This window comes from Ambystoma mexicanum, chromosome 1p (assembly GCF_040938575.1).
Source record: "Ambystoma mexicanum isolate Mex_15411 chromosome 1p, UKY_AmexF1_1, whole genome shotgun sequence".
Classification (NCBI taxonomy): Eukaryota; Metazoa; Chordata; class Amphibia; order Caudata; family Ambystomatidae; genus Ambystoma; species Ambystoma mexicanum.
In genome coordinates, this window is record NC_090921.1 from 1,195,793,771 (window position 1) to 1,195,813,270 (window position 19,500).

General features: G+C 43.0%; 1 protein-coding gene across 3 annotated transcripts in view; it reads right to left on the bottom strand.

Moving 5' to 3' along the window:
* LOC138451524 (uncharacterized) overlaps nucleotides 1-19,500 on the bottom strand; it is an 852,161-nt gene that overhangs the window by 344,727 nt on the left and 487,934 nt on the right. For all 3 annotated transcript variants that reach the window (XM_069604916.1, XM_069604915.1, XM_069604917.1), the window contains one exon: nucleotides 1,241-1,331. In XM_069604916.1, the coding sequence (XP_069461017.1) occupies nucleotides 1,241-1,331 (91 nt within the window). The remainder of the gene's footprint in view (nucleotides 1-1,240; nucleotides 1,332-19,500) is intronic.

Consider the following 19,500-nt stretch of genomic DNA (forward strand, 5'->3'; position numbering starts at 1 on the left):
ATAATTACTACCTTAGTCTGTTTCTTAGATGTATTTGCCGCATGATATAGACAATAGGATCCCCCCTTGTAAATACATTGGTGCTTTAAAAAGCAGATGTATTAAACACTATACTAGTTTTGCCCTTGAATAACAACTTTGCAGAAATTATTATTGTTTGTTATTGTTTTTAATATTGAAAATAGAATGCAAGAAGATGAAGTCTCCCCTGTTTTCTGTATTGGAAACTATATAGAGCCAGGAAGACAGGGTTCAAGAAACAGGAAAACAGGGTTCAAATCCCCACCTTCCACAGGTCGTACACTATGTGATCCTGAGCAAATCAGATTTCATCAATGTGTCATATTTTTCTTAAAGATATGATGAGAAAGCATCACTCATAGGGATTATACTCTATAGCGTTACTCTATAAATAATTACAATTCTAACAATGTATGTTCAATATACTGGTGAGGAGGCAGGATGAAAAGTGAGCAGCTTATCTTGTGGGGATGGGTAGACAGGGTGACAGCTATGGGTTTTGTGTTGTGGGCCCAGGTGGCAGCAAGCCAGGTATGGGTCTTGTACCATGTCAGCTCTTGTTTGGCTCTGAGAGCAGATCCCCTGGTTCAGCAATGGATCTGCTCTACACATGAATTATTTGCCACCTCTTTACCTTGTTCTACCACTAATGTGCAATGGCACGGGATGTAGCCTGTTGTCAAATTACAAGCTGTAACACATTGAAAACTGTGCTCAAATCCCAGTTTTCACAATTCAGCAATTATATTATCCTGGTGAAAAAAAATCACTATGTTCGGTAAGTGGGAGAATTTCTAGGGGTCCGGGTCTCTAGGAAACCACAAAGATAACTTCAAAGTATGTTGCGTAAAAGGAAAGCAATGTCAATAATGTCTACTATATATACACTAGAGGATATGTGGGAGGGGGAGAGGTGAGTGTTGAGTTTGTTCTGGAAGTTGGGGCCATTACACTATGGGCCAGAAAAGTAAACCTGCCCGGCATGCTAAATGTTGGCAGTCCTCTCCTGCTCACACTGTCATTTCATTTACTTCGACACAACATAATGCTTGCGATTGAAACAACATACATAGCCGACCTTCCCTGAGAGACTATATGAAAGTGGCACAGTGACACCCACAAGGGGCACCTGCTGCCACAACAGTAGGTTATTGCAAAAATTGCGAATTTCCAGCATTGGAAATGGGCATATTCAAAATAACATTCAGAATATACTTACCAGAATATGAAAGCCAGGCAGCCGAGTGCAACTAGTATACCTAGTGTGACAAGTATACCTAGTGTGACACGCCATGCAATCTGTGATGTTCCTATCAAAACAAAACGGGCATTATGATTTTCGTTAACACCAGAATATCCAAATAATAATGCAACTTGTTAAATACCACATAACAAAAGTGACATGAATGACAAACCTGCTTAAGTTTGAGTTGAGTACAGTGATTGTCGCATGAGTCTTGCAATAACCCAAGTGCTGGCTCATTGTGCCTAATTTACAAAATGTTTTGGGCAGCTCGAAGTGGCATTACGATGAAAAAGTCCACTTTGTGGCACGCAAAAAACCTGAAGTGGATTAACACATCCTACTTTCCGCTGGCCCTTTCCATTTTGCACCCTGGCCAAGCACATTAAATGGGCCTCATTATGGGTTTGGCGGTGTGGCCAAAAAGGGTGGTAATGCAGTGGTAACAGAGTTGCCACTGCATTACTGTCACACAGGGTAGTTGCTAGGTCTGGAAAAGACCCGGGGCTAAGCTGATGTCAGAACTGTTGGGACTGGGGGCTAGCTAGTCTTTTGGCTGTAGCTCCTGAGATTCTATCCGGGGCTACAACCAAAAGATCAGGGGCTATAGCCCCCTTAGCCACCCCCCCCCATAGCAACCCATAGTTCAGCAGTGTGGTAATGTGACACTGTCACATTACCACTCTCCTGATCTATGGGTTTGGAGGTAAGGTGGAGTGAAAACTTCCAGCAAAATGCTGGAGGCAATTCTTCTACCTTACTGCCAGAAAACAGCCATTTCTTCAGAACTACCACCAGAAGAATTACTGCCTGTTTTAATTCCGCCAAAATCCCCATGGAGTTCTATGGACTCCATAAATGGGGACTAACACTGCCATACCGCCACTTGAAAATCTGGTGGTAATTACGCTGGACAAGTGGCGGTAACAGTAAAAGGGTTTGGTGGTATCTTGACTAGTTTACCACCAAGATATCATCAAACTCATGATGAGGCCCACAGTGCTAGCGTCCCATTAGAACGTTGGAAAGGAGGTGGAATTTGCAAAAGCATTCATTAAAACAGGAAACTGGGTAATAACATGAGCGTGGAGAGGGAGGCACCGTGCAAACCTACATACCTGCCTCATCAATTGCAAACCTAACCATATTCACAGAATGAATAGTGCTATTGCGCTCACTTCAAAGGGCCAAAAATATACTGCCTGCCTTCAGTAGGCACAAACTATAAATGCTCAATGCAATCGTAAAATAAAGTTGCGACAATGGCCAATCACGCATTAGCCCACCTGCTCAGACAATGGTGAAAACAAGAGATAATATATCCAACTAGAAGACTCTTCGAGCATCTATTCCATCAGGATAACCAAGATACCATAAATAAGGCTGCAATGACCACCTCTGCGGATACCATCTCAACGGATCATAGTCACTCATATTTTACGTCTGTCCTCTGCACCATTAGCACATATAATAGTAACAGGGTTAGTGGCCTATACCAATGCAGAATGGACACAGATGGGCAGGCATCAAAAGTGTAGAGTCTTTTTTGTCTCAAATCTATCAACCATTTTGCATCTTTTTCACAATATCATTAATCTACGCAGCCTTTAGTCGGGGGATATTGCTGTTTTCGACTTAATAGAAGACAATTAGTATCCTTGTGCCAATGTTTACTTCTATAATTCTCCTGTATTAGATTTCATCATGTCCTACGATGTTGATTTAAACTAGTTGGTCTATAATGGTTCAATTATGAAAGCCTCACTAAGAAAGTATGATATAGCGCCACAGAATAAGGCATCGGCCCATGGAAGACCAACTCTTTTGGCTCCTATATAGGCTTTGTGTGAATTACAGACAAAAGCCAAATATAATAATACAAAACCATCTACTAGTCAACACAGCGAGAATCTTGCATCCTACTTTAGATGAAAAAGAGGAGTCTGATGCAATTTGCTGACACTAGCTCCCTTCCATCTTACAACCCCCACATCATGCGAATACCCTAGCCTTTTGCCATTTTGTCCAGGAATACCCAAGGGTTTACCACTACACTGAAGAAGATGGTTTGATAGAGAATTACTATAACTTCAGTGTAGTGGCTTTACAGGAAACCTGGCTTCAGGACCCATTTGGGAAAGATGGACGACACACGATCCAAACAGTGGCGACTAGGAACAGTCTAAGCAGACTAAAGGGTCGCCTACTTATTAGCATTGACAACTCATATCAAATCGTAAGATAGACTCATAGACTGATTATTTGTTGGCTGGCAAAATCACCTGGGTTATAAAGCAAGGACACACATCTTCTTTCTTAGTCATTAATATATATGATTCTACTGGCAGTGAAAATAACTCTATATTAAGATCTATAGAAACACTTATTGATGACAAAGCTGAACGCTACCCCTTCATAATTGTAGGCAACTTTAATGCTAACATACCCTCAGAATCTGTTTTAAACTCTTGTTATATCATTGCATCGTACCAAAGTAATAAACAAACTGAAGTCATAGGCCTTCATTACACGGATGGCGGAGAACCATGGCGCGATTAGCGCCATGGTTCATGCCGGTAAAATACCGGCACCGCCTTGGCGGAAAGGGGAATTACCGCCCCATTCCAAGGTTGGCAGGGCGGTAATTCCCCCTTCCACCATTGCCCTTCCCCATTCCCATTTTTGCCCCATAGGGCTCAATGGGAATGGGGAAGGCGCTAATTACGGTACCGCAAATTGCGGTACCGTAATTAGCTCCCTGGGTCCCTTTGCGGGTTGGTTTTTAACGCCTGCAAAAAGCAGGCGTTAAATCCCCCAACCCGCAAAGGGACCTCGTAGTAAGGCGGTAAGGATTTACCGGTACCGGTAAATCCTTACCGCCATCCGTGTAATGAGGCCCATAGAGATACAATGGGCTGTCCGATTATACTCCTATCATCATCAACTAATGTATTCGGAATTATATCAAAACATTCCACAAACCCATTAAAAAAAAACATACAGATATTGCAGCATTAGAACGTAACATTTGACATCACAAATGGAACAAATGAGCAAAAAAAGAAAAAACAAATACTCAAACAGATTCCTTAGTCAGTATATTAAAGAGAAGTTTTTTGTCAGGGCAGTATATCAATGTTAGTTATGTTATGTTAGTGTAATTTGTAGAGCGCCGCATTCACCCAGAGGTATCTTGGCGCTAGAGAGGGAGGACAGTAGTCATTCAACAGAGCAGCTGAACCAAACACATTTTAAACGCTCTCCTAAACAGCAGGTGGTTTGACACATTTTTAAATGTTAGAGGCAGGTAATTCCACATTTGGGCGGCAACAACAGAGAAAGTGCTGCCCTTCCGATATGGGACCGTCGGGACCAGCAGCAAGCCAGCAGAGGCTGAGCGAAGATGCCGAGTGGGGGTATACTGGGTGAATTTCGCCTGGAGGTACTCTGCCCCCTGTCCATGCAGCGCCCGATGTACAATACACAAGGCTTTAAACTTAATCCGCTGCATGAAAGGAAGACAGTGAAGAGTGTGTAGTACAGGAGAAATGTGCGCCCCATAAGGGGACCCAGTGGCAACGCAGGCAGCAAGATTCTGTAGGCGTTGCAGCCATTGGATCATGCCCTTGGGCCCATCAAGTAGTAGTTTCCTGTGTCCCAGTACTATTTTTAAGTACAAAAGTATCTACCAGCCCACTTGGGGTGAGCTTGCCCATAGCAAATAAGTTAGGGCAGGCCGGTATTGCACAACGCCCAATTGCCCTAATAAGGGCCATATAAGCAGGTTTCTTGCCTTCAGATATGCAGGGCGAAACAAAATTAGGTGCTCCAGGTCTTCATATGATGCTTTACAAATTGGGCAGAATCTATATGCTCACCCTGTCCCATGGTGGCACCACAGCCTTCAGGGGAGTGCAGTTAAACCTCGCCCTTGTCACGAGGACACTGTCCCAGGGAGACTCTGCCCATAATAGGTTACACTCCAATGTTTTTACTATGTTGAATACACATTGTCTGAGGAACACTCTCAGAATTTCACTACAGTGGCTAACAATTCTGCTTCTGCCATTGACTGCATCTTCATTATAGTATTTATACTATAAATACAAGGGCGCGGGGGTGTTGGTGTCCCTCTCCACTTTCACTGCCTTGGCCCAGGAGGGTTTCCATAACATCTCAGTCTTTGGCCACGCCCCCTCCCCCTTCAGGAACAGCATCGGCCCACCAGGGTGAGGCCTGCAGGAGAAGACCACGGGGGTGTTGTCGCCCCACTCCTCCCTTCACTGCCTTGGCCCAGGAGGGCTTCCATACCGGCTCAGACTTTAGCCACGCCCCCTTCTCCTTCTTCAGGCACAGCATCGGCCCGCCAGGGTGAAGCCCGCGGGACAAGGGTGTGGGGGTGTTGGCGTTTCGCTCCTTCCTTCACTGCCTTGGCCCAGGAGGGCTTCCATACCAGCTCGGACTCTGGCCGTGCCCGCTTCTCCTTCTTTAGGCACAACATCCGCCCACCAGGGTGAAGGCCGCAGGAGAAGGGTGCAGGGTTGTTGGCGTCCCGCAGGGTTGTTTGCAGCCTCGCAGGGTGTACCCCAAAGGTGCTGCTGGGCTGGATAATCATCCATTAAATCTCTGTGAAAAAGGTAAGAGTGTGCTGAAAAGATGGATTGGTGTGGAGGGCATTGTGGTCCATTGAGGCTGGCGACTGTTCTTTCAGGAGGGCCCTGGCTGCATGTAACGTTGGAACATCAAAGAAATGCAGTGAAAATCCAGCCCAACAATGGAGATCCCACTTCCCTCATCGTTTCCCCCACTTTTTCTTTCCAAGTCTGCCCAGCTTACAAGTCAATCTAGAGCCTGAGCCGAGCCCAAAACCAAACATAAGATTCTTGTGGTGTGATGTACGGGGTGCACCCACTGTGTCCTGTAATGAATCCCACTGCCCCAGGACGAGAGGCAGAACTGTTTGGTGAAGAAGCTTGCCACCCTGCAGGGGGTAGCCATGTTACTCTGGGAAAAGTGTCAACAGCTTTGAATGTATGCCATCATGGGATATTGTTCGACACTCAGCTGGAGATCCCGAGAGGGCAGTCTGACCCCTGCCCCGTAGAGGGTGTCCTGGACAAAACCCAGGAAGGTTTTGTCCCCCCTGCCACTAAAACGACTTCCCTATGTATGGATATTGGTGCGGTCAAAGGCAAAGGAAATATCGGAATTGATCTCCACCACCCGACCCCATTGTACCCACCAGTATCCTTGGCCACCTGCCCCCCTATACCTGCCTGATGTGTCTACCCTGCATTCACCATGTTACTCCCTATGTCAGGGCCTAGCAAAGTCGCTAGCAGCAGTGATGGGGAATCCTCCCCCACATATCCCTGATGGTTGTACCTTGTTACCTGGTTCCATTTTAGGGTCCACTGGTCTAGCCCTTGTTCCTGTATCAAGTACGGTTTCCCTTGTTGACCATCTATGTGTACCAAAGCCACAAGTCCCACCATTTTAGCGGATACAGCAACCTGTGCGGCCACCGCCAAGCCCGCTTCTAGCACCTTTGGCACTGTTGGTTCTTCCATCAGCGCCTGCAGTAAGTACCTTCCTTCCACAAGGCTTGGGGGCAGCTCTTTCCTACACTTAACCCCACTTAGAGGTCCCAACCCAATTGAACATATGGCCGCCTACACCCTGAGGTATCTGGGCGCGTTGCAAGACAACTTTGATGCAAAAATGGATACACACATACAATTATGGTACAATTAGATGCAAAAATTGATACATACATACAGTCATGGTACAAATTAGGTACAGGGATAGTTGGGTCCGCAGGTAAGAAAAACCAGCATGTGCATTACTGGAGAAGGTGATTAGGTCCTCTGTGTAATCTGCGCATTCGGAGGAAGAGAGTGGTTTGACGCTAGTCACTTTTTTGTGTTAGTCCTGAAGCTTTGGAAGGACTGGTCAGTGCGCAGATGAAGGGGGAGGTCATTCCATGCTTGGGCAGCCTCCAGCTCTTTTCAGGTTAAACCTAGGTACTGTGATGCAGTACGAGTTGGAGGACCTCGAGTTGTGATTTTCTCTCTTAAGTATTGCGGGCCGCATTGTGAATGCATTTATGAGTGATGGATACTAATTTAAACTGAATCATGTCCTTGATGGAAAGCCAATTATGCTTTCGTCTAGTTTCTGAGATATGTTCTCTCCTAGGGATACTCAAGGCAGTTCTGAGGGCATTATTTTGTAGTATTTGAAGTGTTTATAAGATTTGTTTCTTTGCTCCTGCATAGAGGGCATTGCAGTAATCAAGTTTAGACAGGATTAAAGCTCTCGCTAATGTGATGCAACTATTAGTCGAGAGGTACGGTTTGCAGGCATGTATACGCTTACAAGTGTACGAAGTTGCAGAGGCCGTAGCATTAACTCGTTTACGCAAGTTCAGAGTGGAGTCAAGATGAAAGCCTAATGTTTTAGTATCCTTGGTGACATTGATGGCGATGCCATCTATGTTGAAAGAAGCGTATTGGGTGTCAAGTTTATTGAGGTACGTGGGGGCGCCTAGGATCAGAATCTCAGTCTTATCATCGTTCAGGCAGAGGCTGTGGACTGCCATCCATGCCTGGATGATAAGGTAGATTTTGTTTAGTAAGGCAAGGTCTGAGTCGTAATTGCCTGAGAGGGGGGTAAGTATCTGGGTGTCATCTGTGTAATTCATGCAGATGACACCCAAGTGGTACAGTTTATCGAAGAGGGGCTTTGTAAATGCATTATACAATGTAGGGGAGACGCAGAATCCTTGTAGCACTCCGCATGTAATGGGGGATGGTTCAGCGGCCGCCGACGGAGAGAAGACTCTCAATGATCTGTTGCTAAGAAAGGATTTAATCCAGTCTGAGGCCTCTTGAGAGAAGTTGGCCACAGATGAAAGGTGTTCACAGAGAATATTGTGATCCACCAAATCAAAAGTGGCTGAGAGGTCTAATAGGAGAAGTAATGCACATTTTCTGTTATCTTTCAGTTGGTCTATTTGCGTTTTCAAATCGATCAGGGCTGTTTCAGTCCCATGGAGTGGTCTAAAGCCTGATTGTCTAAACCCTAGGAGATTATTTGTCTCAAGATAACGCTGGATCTGAAGGTATGCAGCTTTGTTAATTATTTTAGGTAGAAAAGGGACAATCGTTATAGGCCTATAATTAGTTGGGATGGTTGGGTCTAATGTTGCTTTCTTGAGTAGTGGCAGACCCACACATCCTTGAGGTTTTTAGGTACATTAAAAGTAATACATGAGGTGTTTATTAGTTTGGTAAAAAATGGGGCAATGTCTCTGGCGGCTTCCTTGATCATTTGGGCCGGGCAACAGTCACCTAGGCAGTTTGATGGTTTGAGGGATGCTATGATTTTTTCTACCTCTAAGTGAGTAACTTTGGTAAATTTGAATTCTTTGAGAGTACTGAATGCAGGTTTTTTTGGGGTCTCTGAGAGGTCTCTGAATTAGAGAGGTTAAGACTTTTGACTTAAGGGGTGTGAGTGTGTCCAGGTGCCTGTTGAGCTGATAGCCATCAGGAACCTGCTCACGGTCGTAGCAGAAAACCAGGGGAGAGGAGGTGAAATGGCACAGGGGGAGTCTCTCATTGCCTGTCACAGGGTTAAGGGATCTGAAAATTTACCCCTGGAGTGCGCTATAGATATGGACTGTGCAAAATCAGTAACACCCAAAGAACATGCTACTTCCCACAGTAGGGTATCCAGGAAACCGCCGAAGCATAATGCCCCTTAAGAATCCAGAATCAAGCCTCCAGTGTGCCGTAGAGTGTCCTACCCTAAGTCAACGTCCTCCACAACTGTGTCCTGCAAAAGGCCCAAGCTTGAAAGACCCCGGAGTAGATAGGCCTTACCACAGGGGGAGCATGTCTGAGCTCTATGTTAAGGGTAGGTCTGGTCCCTTTATAGTTTACCTACATGGGGTACCAAAATTGGCAGAAAGCAAGAAGGAACCAAGGGATGCCCCACTGAACAAATGGTTGCATTGGTTGCAGACTGCAAAATAATGTACTTTTGTATCAAGAGAATCTATGTTGGGATGATATAGTATTAGAAACAATGGTTTGAGCCCCTACAACTGTTAAACTGGCTTTCTGGGACTGGAGAGTGTCTAAGGGGGTCTTAGGAAGATCTGGGTGGGATGGTTGTCTCATAAAGGGTGGGATTTCAACCATCCAGTATCCCCGGCAAGGTCCAGATGGTCATTTTTAAGTCACCAAAGTCACCCCATCCAACACACCCCTAACTGGTGCGAACCCTATCCCTCTAGGATGATGATAACTGGGGTCTAATCTACAGACAACATGATTGATGCTTTTTATAAATCAGTAACAAAGGACCTGCATGAAATAGAAGATCGACAGAGAAAACTGGGAATACCGAGAAAACATGAAAATCTGACAACTTTGGAGAAAAATGCTTTAAAGAAACTGCAAGGAAACCGTGCAATTGTGATCAAGGAGGCAGACAAGGGTGGAAATATAGTGATCATGAACCGCCCCGACTATATTAAGATGGCTCTTAACCATCTAAATACACCTAATTGCTATGATAGACTACTTAAGAATCCCAAGACGGAAATTATACAGGACCTTGGAAATGCAATTGACGGATGGTATAGGCAAGGCCTCATAACTGTTTATTCCAAAACCAATTCTACAGACGATCTATTTTCTCCCGAAAGTACACAAAACATTTGTAACAATTCCAGAAGGCAGACCAATACTTAGCGGAATAGGCTGGGCCACGGAACATATTTCGGAGTATATTGCCAACCTATTAAGACCGAAAGTTACAAATGTACAAGCATATTTGAAGGATTCAACCGCAGCAATAAACATTATTGAGAGTATTCAATGGTAACCAACCTATCTACTCGCAACTTGGGATGTTAAGGCGCTTTAAACGTCTATAGGATATGACCTTGCCCTAGATGCAATTGACCATACTTTTAAAAATGAATCAGCATTTTATCTCCCATTTGTTTGCATGCTTAAAGAAATGCTCATGGCTACTCTAGATAATAGTATCTTCATGTTCAATAACAGTTTCTACAAACAAAAATGAGGCATAGCTATGGGGGTTAAATATGCACCGGCCCTAGCAAACCTAGTGATGGGCATGTTTGAAGACCTCAAGATCTATACTACAGAGACATTCGGCCTACATGTTGTTAAATGGACCAGGTACATTGACGACGTCTTGTTTATATGGCAAGGAACACCACAGCAATTAGAGCTTTTTCGACAAGAAATAAATGCCAACGAGTTGGGTATAGAGTTTACAGGGGAATACAGCAACACTGAAATAAAGTTCTTGGATTTAACAATCTATGTATCAGGCAATAGCCTGAAGACTCGAACATATCGCAAGAGTACTGAAGTAAACTCCACGCTACATGCTACCAGCTGTCACTATGCACCTGTTATCCGCAACATCCCCAAGGGTGAATATATTAGAGCGAGAAGGAACTGCTGTGAACAAACAGACTTTGAGAAGGAATGTGAAATCCTGTCTACTAGATTCAAAGCTAGAGGCTATCCGGGAACAAGCATCAAAACGGCATACCAGAAAGCTCACAAAATAACAAGATCACAAACTCTTTCACAACGCAATAAACCTACTCAAGACAAACAGGTACAATTTATTACCACCTTTTGTACCAATAACCAGTTGATTAAAAGAACCCTCAGAAGACACTGGGGCCTGCTCAAATTGGACCCACACATTGGACCACAAATACAAGATTACCCTTCGATAGTGTATCGACGGGCGAGAACCTTAAAACTGAGCCTTAGTCCATCATTACTACCTGACGAGAAAGAGGAGAAAACAGAGAGCTGGTTACATCCCAAAGTAGGGTTCAGAAAATGTGGAACATGCACCATGTGCAAGCATGCGGTTCCCATGACTGACTGCTTCGAGAATAAAGATGGCATCAAAATGAAAATAAGGGAGCAGATCAATTGTCGTACGAAATATGTGATCTATGCGATTATATGCATTTGCAGCAAAATCTATATAGGAAGTACGATCAGAGAAATACGCACAAGAATACGAGAACACTTGGCAGTGATTGGAAACCAAGATAAGAATCTACCATTGGCAGAACACTGGCAGAGTCTTCATCAATTCGATTGTAAGCAGGACATCAAGTTTATTGGTCTAAAAAAGGTATCCTTGGGATGCAGAGGTGGAAACCAGGAACTAAGATTGCGACAAGAAGAAGCAAAGCTAATCAAGTATTTCAGATGTATTGAAACAGGTTTAAACACAGACAATGAGATGTCCAATTTTTTATAATATTAACTCAAAAAGAGTGAACCGAAAAGGACTTATGCCCGAAAATGTAGAATCATGCCATTGAAAAGATTGAATCATACACTAACCTTTGTGTTTTTACTGAAATAAGTGCTCCATGTACCAGTTGTTTGTATGAAATTGGCAACTATTGAGGTTTCCGTATATATTTGTGGACATATATTTAAAATCAGAACAATTCACTTAATACAGCAGTAACTACAATTCCCATAAGACATTGGAAAAATAGATGCACGTGAATTCACCACATATAAAAACTATATTGGTTTCATTAATGATAATAATCAAAAAGTGTGTGAACCAAAAAGGACCCACGCAATAAAACTTGTAATTATGCCATTGATAGTGTTGAACCATTTATTAAACTTTGTGGTTATACACAAGCAATAGCTTCTATGCATTTACCGTTTGCACAGAATGTGTAAGTAATTGCATTTCCCTGTATATTTGTCCACATAGACTTGCACTAACAATGTAAAAATAAGAACAATACATACTGAGTTAAAGGACTGATCAAAAGCTACTAAATATAGCAGAAACTACATTTCCCATGAGACTATGGGTGAAGGGATTAAAAGCCACTAAATATAGCAGAAACTACAGTTCCCATGAGACTATGGGTGAAGGAGATACACGTGACTTTATCACACAATAATAAAGATTTATTAGGTTTTCACACGAGCCAACAACAAAAAGGGCTCCGTTTGTAAAGCTAAATGCATAACTATGCGTTTAAATTGCATCATGGAACTAAACTTCGTGTAACCTCATGACACAGGTTAATACAGGCAAAGTATCCCAATCTATGGCCGACGGCAGGGAGAAGGTGGAAAGCGAAGTAGGACGAACAAATTACCTTGGTAACAGCATACATACTCCCCATTCAGTAGGAGGCGAACGCCTAGTAAATACACGACGCTTGATGCCAGAATTGTGACTTTTCAGGTAAGCTCCAACTAAGCATGAGACTACCCATTGCTACCTTCCTATCAGTCTCAGATCCGCAAAAGAGACGAGACGGCCCATGGAGCCGCACTAACTCTAGAATGAAAAGTCAAATATATAATGAACTGCTGTTAAGAAGTGAAAGTGTATACGTGCCGTAGCCGGCCTCCATGCTATGTAAAAAATGCATTGTGAATGGCAGAACACATAGAAAAAGGATTACTTTTGAACGTTGCAATTTTTATCAATTTATAATTTCGTTTTGTAACTAAAACCCTTAAAAAAAAGCAAATGCACCTGTCGCCTAGATTCGAATCCCTAAACCAGTAAATGGTGAATTGCGAGCGGGAAAATGAGGGAACCAACCCATTCCCAATATTTCATTCTTTTTACCTTACCAGGACGTACCTCGTCCACGAGTCTGACGGGACTCTCTCCATTTGTATCACCCACGTCATTTAGAGAAACCATGAACAACAAAAGATCGGTAAGCTCTATTTTAGACAATACTTGCACTTAATAAACAAATGATACTTGGAAGGACAAACGACATTAACCATATTGCTAAACTATTTTTGCCCCCCACCCCTCTTATTCAATTTTAAAATTTCGTTTAACCCCCTTTTATTTCTACTCTCTCTTTTTCTTTTAATTTAATTTACCCCACCCCTCTCTTTCTCCATCTCCATCGGAACACTGAATCACCACGCATGCACCTACCTTGCAACTGGACAATATATTGGTATGTGCGCTCTTTTTATTATTTTATTATTTTCTCATGATGGACATTTATGATGACAAATTTGTTTATCTCTGCATTATGATATGGTTTAAAATAATGCTTTTTGAATTTTTTTGTTTTTTCTTTTTTTTTCTTTTTTCTAAAATAACTGTGAAAATTGAATTTGTGTTGGTTCTTTACTGATTCTTTACTGATCAGTTTGGATAGTAATTTGTATAAGAATAATTGCCCAGATTTGAGAAAGGCAAAGTTAGAGTGCCGAAACACGTGTCATCAATATGGACTGCAACTAAAAATAAACAAGGCTGAAAATGAACAAACATAACTGCTTTTGAACAATATTTTTTTGGTGGCGCAGTAATGGATGCGTGTAGAACTTTATAGTTTCACTAATGTAAATGAACCTTCTTGACTTGGTGCATTTCCGAATGAGATTGGTTTTTTGCCCGTTTTTGTCTTGCCTCTTCTTATTCTTTTCTTCTACCCGAAGCATGTTGGGATGTTCTATGATTTTGTTGATTTAGTCTTTGTACTAGGATGCACTTTGATGGCCTGATGGCCGAATAAAGTTTTGTATGATGATTAATGTGATTGATATGATGATCCTAACTAGGGAAGCAAGTGAGCACTTCCCTCTTCTATCTTTTAGGACTACGCAGGAACTGCACATAATTTTGATTTAACAGGTAATATTACTACTAGTTAAGGTCTCAAGAAAGTGAATTGGAATCCACACAATATTGCTACGGTCAGTCACCTTATCATCGAGATGGAGCATAACTAATTTGCGACATGTCACAAAGGAAAATTGAGAAACTGCAGTCCACACCTTGCTGCTAGTTTTGTTTCTGGGCTGGAGTCCTTGATTAAACAGATTGTAGCATGTATTACATGCTAAATTTAGAGCAAAATTGCACAAAAATATGCAAATAAGAGGACAAATACCGCAAAATCCTTGACAGGGAGATTAGCAAGGCAGATTGAAAATTAAGAAGTGATCTACACCGATGAGTTTGCTCTCATATGTTGGCTGGGGACTATGATAAAGCTGTTTTTGCTGGGCTAGCCACATGCCATACATGGCTAAGAAGCAGCGATTTCAACCTGGACTGGACATTTTGACAAGCTAGAGCCGTATTGAATATTATTAACTATTTCAAAACCCACACACCTATAATAAACGGGATATCACAGTAATACCATTGGCTCAACACCTTCTGAAGAGGATTTTATAGACATTACTCATAGAAGATGGTCATATAACCTTCAAAAGTACAAAAAGGTCTAGGAGCCCCTGTACCGAGAACGCACATGGCGAAATAACCTTTTCTGTGGGAAGGTGCCCACTCAGGAGGTCTACACCCACATTTTATCTCACTACACCTTTTACAGAGTAGAAATACCCATTTGCATATCAGTCTGGTCCCACCCACTTAGGGAGTCCACAAATCCTAAGCAATTCTCCTCTGAGCAAGAGTACCACCGCAACCCCAGACACGTGTTTCGGCCAACCCAGGCCTAATCAGAGAGAGCAAAGCTGTACCTCTCTAAGTACAGTGAGCCAGAGGTCCATGTTTGGATTATCCTGGGTAATTTTGGATGAAAAAATGTCCGAAAAATGCACAAAAAGGTCGGGCAGACCTTTTACCGAGAAAACACATTGCCAAATAGCCTGTTCTATGGGAAGGTGCCCACTCGGGAGTCTACAACCACATTTGAGCTCACTCTACCTTTCACAGGGTAGTAATATCAATTTGCATATCAGTCTGGTCCCACTTATTATGGCAGTACAGCACCGAAATGCTATGCTATTCTCCTCTGATCAATAGGGCCAACAGCAACCCCAGATGCGTATTTCAGCATAGTCGGCCTTCATCAGTGAGGGGAAGCTGTGCCTCTCTAAGTACAGTGAGCAAGGTGTCTACGTCGGGATTACCCTAGGCACCGTAGGGTGAAAACAAATGTTTCTAAAAATGGACAAAAAGATCTGGGAGACCATCTACCAAGAACAAACAATGCCAAAGGCCAAATAACCTTTTCTATATAAAGGTGACCACTCCGGAGGGTCTACGACCACATTTTTAGCTCACTGTACCTTTCACAGAGTAGAAATATTCATTGGCATATCAGTCTGGTCTGACCCACTTAGGAAGTCCAGCACTGACATGCTAGGCAATTCTCCTTTGAACAAGAGTATCAACAACAACCTCAGAAACGTGTTTCAGTTTAGCCAGGCCTCATCAGTGAGGTGAAGCTGTGCCTCTCACCAAGATAATTAAAAATGTTAAACATGTACGGCGCCCGGTGGTCTTTGAATTTTATTGATGCATCAAAAATCCTGGTGGTGGGAAAATGTCCTACATATACTTTGTTTTAGTCATTAGTGACTAAAATAGCTTTCTTAAATCTTGGACTAATAGACTAATACTTTCAGTTTTTAAAAGGGTCTCTGGTTATGACCCAGGTAATGACAAGATCCTGGCAGTGCTGGATGCTCCAGACAAAGTATTTGCACGAGTTTTGCTAATGGAGTTGTAATCTTGGATTGATGAAACAAAATGATTCCTATCAATGAATTTGGGCGCCACAAGTTTAAGAACACTGTAGATAACACACTTATGAGGAATTCGACCATCCACATGGGGAGAGTGCGCTCACCAGAGCTTTTTTAAATTTGTTTAATAATGAAAATGAATGATGGGAGACCAACCTCCGAGAAATGTGCAAGGCCATTACGCACACATTTCATCTGCTTCCCACACAAAATGCATCGTCACATGTACTCCGTGAAGACACAGCCCTTAGGTGCCATCTTCCCCTGTCATATTCAGCTGGAATGTGACGGCCCCGGGTACATGAAAGCATTCCAAGAAGGGGGAATGCCTAATTTAAATATCAAAGGCTCCATGGATCTGCATGTCTAAATTCGGCTGGTGGCAGTGCATACTAACGAGATAAATGATGCAAGCCTGAAGGGCTTTGTTTGCCGAATAAGACAAAAGGAAGGCAGGACTAACACCCCTTTGGTGTGCAATGTGTTAACTTAAAGCTAGTTCCCACCTCTTGGTATGAAAGGCAATGAATGGCCTTTTTGGGTCCAGCAGTTACAGCATTTTTCCCTGCAGAGCAGACCCCTTTCAGAGGGACGAAGGATGTGATTTGGGAGAGAGAGGAAGTCTGCTCCCAGCACATACTTCAAGGGAAACCTGTACTTTAATCAAGAGTCACAGAGGGCTCACTTAACCAGAGAGGCACTTTGATCTACAAACAGACAGGAAGATGGGTGGGACGTAGGTATATTTTGTCACCCCTTGTCTGTCCTGTCGCAGAGCACCCTGGCCCTGACCTCTTGCATAACAGAAGATTGTTGGTGGGGACCCAGGATTGGTTCATTAAGTTAGGCCTAGCCTGCACCAATCACTGGGGACATTTGGCTTTAAAAGAGGGCTGAATCCCTCACTTAGCAGATCATCTGAAGACTTCAAAATGAGTAAGAAGAAGGACTCATTTGGACCCGAGCTGAAGGTACAGTCTACCTTACATCTTCTGCCAGTGAAGGACGGTCAGGTGTTCCAAGAGGGAAGCAAGATCCCTCCCCTAAACACCTCCCTGGTAACAGAGGGAGATACCGGATTCAGAGGACCCATTCAGCAGCTCCAGAACTGGTACCCAGCCAGAACAAAGAGTGCCCTGCTAGGTTCCGCCAGCAAGCTTCCTATATGTGAAGTGCAAGAGAGTCTCTGGACAAAGGACGTGGCTGTTGACTGCAATCACTCTCCTGAGCTTTGGGCCGTCCGCCTTGAAAGGACACAAGTCCTGCAAAGAAACTAGGAGGAGTGCCACACAAGAATCATCCAGCGTCCATCTTTTAAGGGCATTTTCGAGACATTCGAATCCTCAAACCGCATCTGACTGCTCCGCTGACTGTTGTCACGCCGCAGTCACAAGAACCATCTGAGCCACCTCGACCAGCATTCCAGATCCGCCAACCAGCACAGAGTCAACGATTCTTGGCCCTGAGCCACCGCGCCGGACAGCCTGCAGACATCTGTCCAGCAGCTGCCTCCCACCACTAAATCTGTCTCAAGGGCTGCGAAGTGCCCTGGAACTGCCTCAATGCTGTTGAGCACCAAGAACTTCTTCAGTACCAGGTACATTGTGGTTCTGCCCCCCTGGTCCTTCTCCAAAGGCCCCTAGAGACAGTTACGACCCTTTGCCCCATTGGTGCTGTTACCGAGTAACCTTAAACTGTAAGATTACTTTACCATTTACCTCCCTGTCAGTATCCAGAGTGCACCCCTTTCCCTCATGAAAGTGCCTGTCCTCTGTGTTCCTTTACAGGGTGGGTTATATTTCGTAGTGCTAGAGCTGCCTCTTGTAGTAATAATAAAGTAGATATTGATGGATCACTGGTGCCTGGGAAGTTGATTTGTCACAACTCTACCCCTAATTACAACTGTGCGACAGGCCTGAATCATTCAACAAAAATCAGTTTACATGTTGTTTGTAGATTTTAATTCTGCTTTTGATGCAGTTAAAAGGGGGCTGACCTGGCACAAACTCTTAAAGTGGAATGTGCCTCCAGGCATGCTGAGAATGATCATAGCCCTGTACGATATAACGTGGGTGAGAATTAAATAGTGAGGGAGAAGTGACAGATTGGATATCCACGCATGTGGGGTTAAAGCAGGGTTGCATTCTGGCCCCAACTCTCTTTAATTAAGATCTGAGAAGGAGTATGCTTTCCTATTTGCATGGGAATGCATAATAGCTCAGCAGTTAAGAAGTTAATCTTTCCATATCAGATCTATCCAATGCTCTCGCCTCATTTAGGGTGACTATCCCATTAACTGGCTTGGGTATGTGGAGGAACTTGTCATATTAAACAGCCCCTCTAAAAGGTTGCAGGAACAAATACATCTGCTTAGTAATTAAGCCAAACTCAATGGGCTCAAGATAAACATAGATTAAACAAAGATTATGGTTTTTCATGTTACTAGCAGCCACAGGAACAAGAGATATTCGTTGACATTCATTGGAAACCAACTGAACGTTGTTTCACAATTTAAATACCCTGACATTATAATCGATAACAAGTTGAAAAGGTGTCCAAAATTAAATAAACCTAAACTGTTAGTCGGACAACCATTTGGTGTTCGAAGAACATCTGTCTGCAAACATGGTGGTTACTCAGTCAACTCTATTCTAAAAGTGTAAAACGCAAATATATTACCTTCCATACCTTCCATGGCTGACATGTGGGACTCACATGTAGCAAGGTATTCGATCTTGTTTACAGTAAATGTCTGTAATCTGTATTTAGATTTACGGTTCGCACACCCATCGAATATGTTCACTCGTAATATATTGGCGTTATTTGCACGGTGTCCTAATTATCATTGGAAGTGCGACAATGGAATCGACTTGACTTGACTTTCACAGATTGTAAATGGGTATCTCTCATGTCGCTCTCGTTTGAGAAACAGCGTTATTGACTAAATATACAGTGCTGCTATAGTGTGGAGTCCCTTTGTTCACTCTCATAGCCCTGATATTAACTGATGGTGGTATAAAACACATACAAGATTGATTGTACAAAGGTTTAGCTACGAGTAAATACTGGTGGGCCTGGCCTTTAAGAGTAAATAGCATCTTATGTATGCAACATTGCATAAAGAACACTAAATTATCTCTTTACACTTTTTATTCTCCCAATAACAAAATATTATGGAAAGGTGTAAAAAAGAAAAAAACAAGTGAAAGTAGTAGTGCCAGGTATAACGTTATTAGATCTGATCGGACCTGTTGACTATGTGGTAGCAATGTTCTAGAAACCACCAAACACCGGTTGATAGAATGGAACGCATTACAGCTGTATGTAGACAGGCATTGCTGGCATATGGTAATGTGAAGATCAACCCGCTTGGCGGAGATGACCTTTGGGAGAGCTATATGATGGGTGATGACTTCAATTTGATTTATCATATCACTAAGCTCTGGGGCTTTATCAAACGTTACTTGATGAAATCAATATGCCATAATTGACAGTTTGTTTTTATTTTATATATCGAATTAGCTGTTTTATTGTAATTATTTACATATTGTGTTCCCTTTGTTATCTATAAAACGTCTGTTGGCTGCGTTACACTACAATAAAAAAGACAAATTGCTTACACTTGTACTACTACTACAAGGAAGG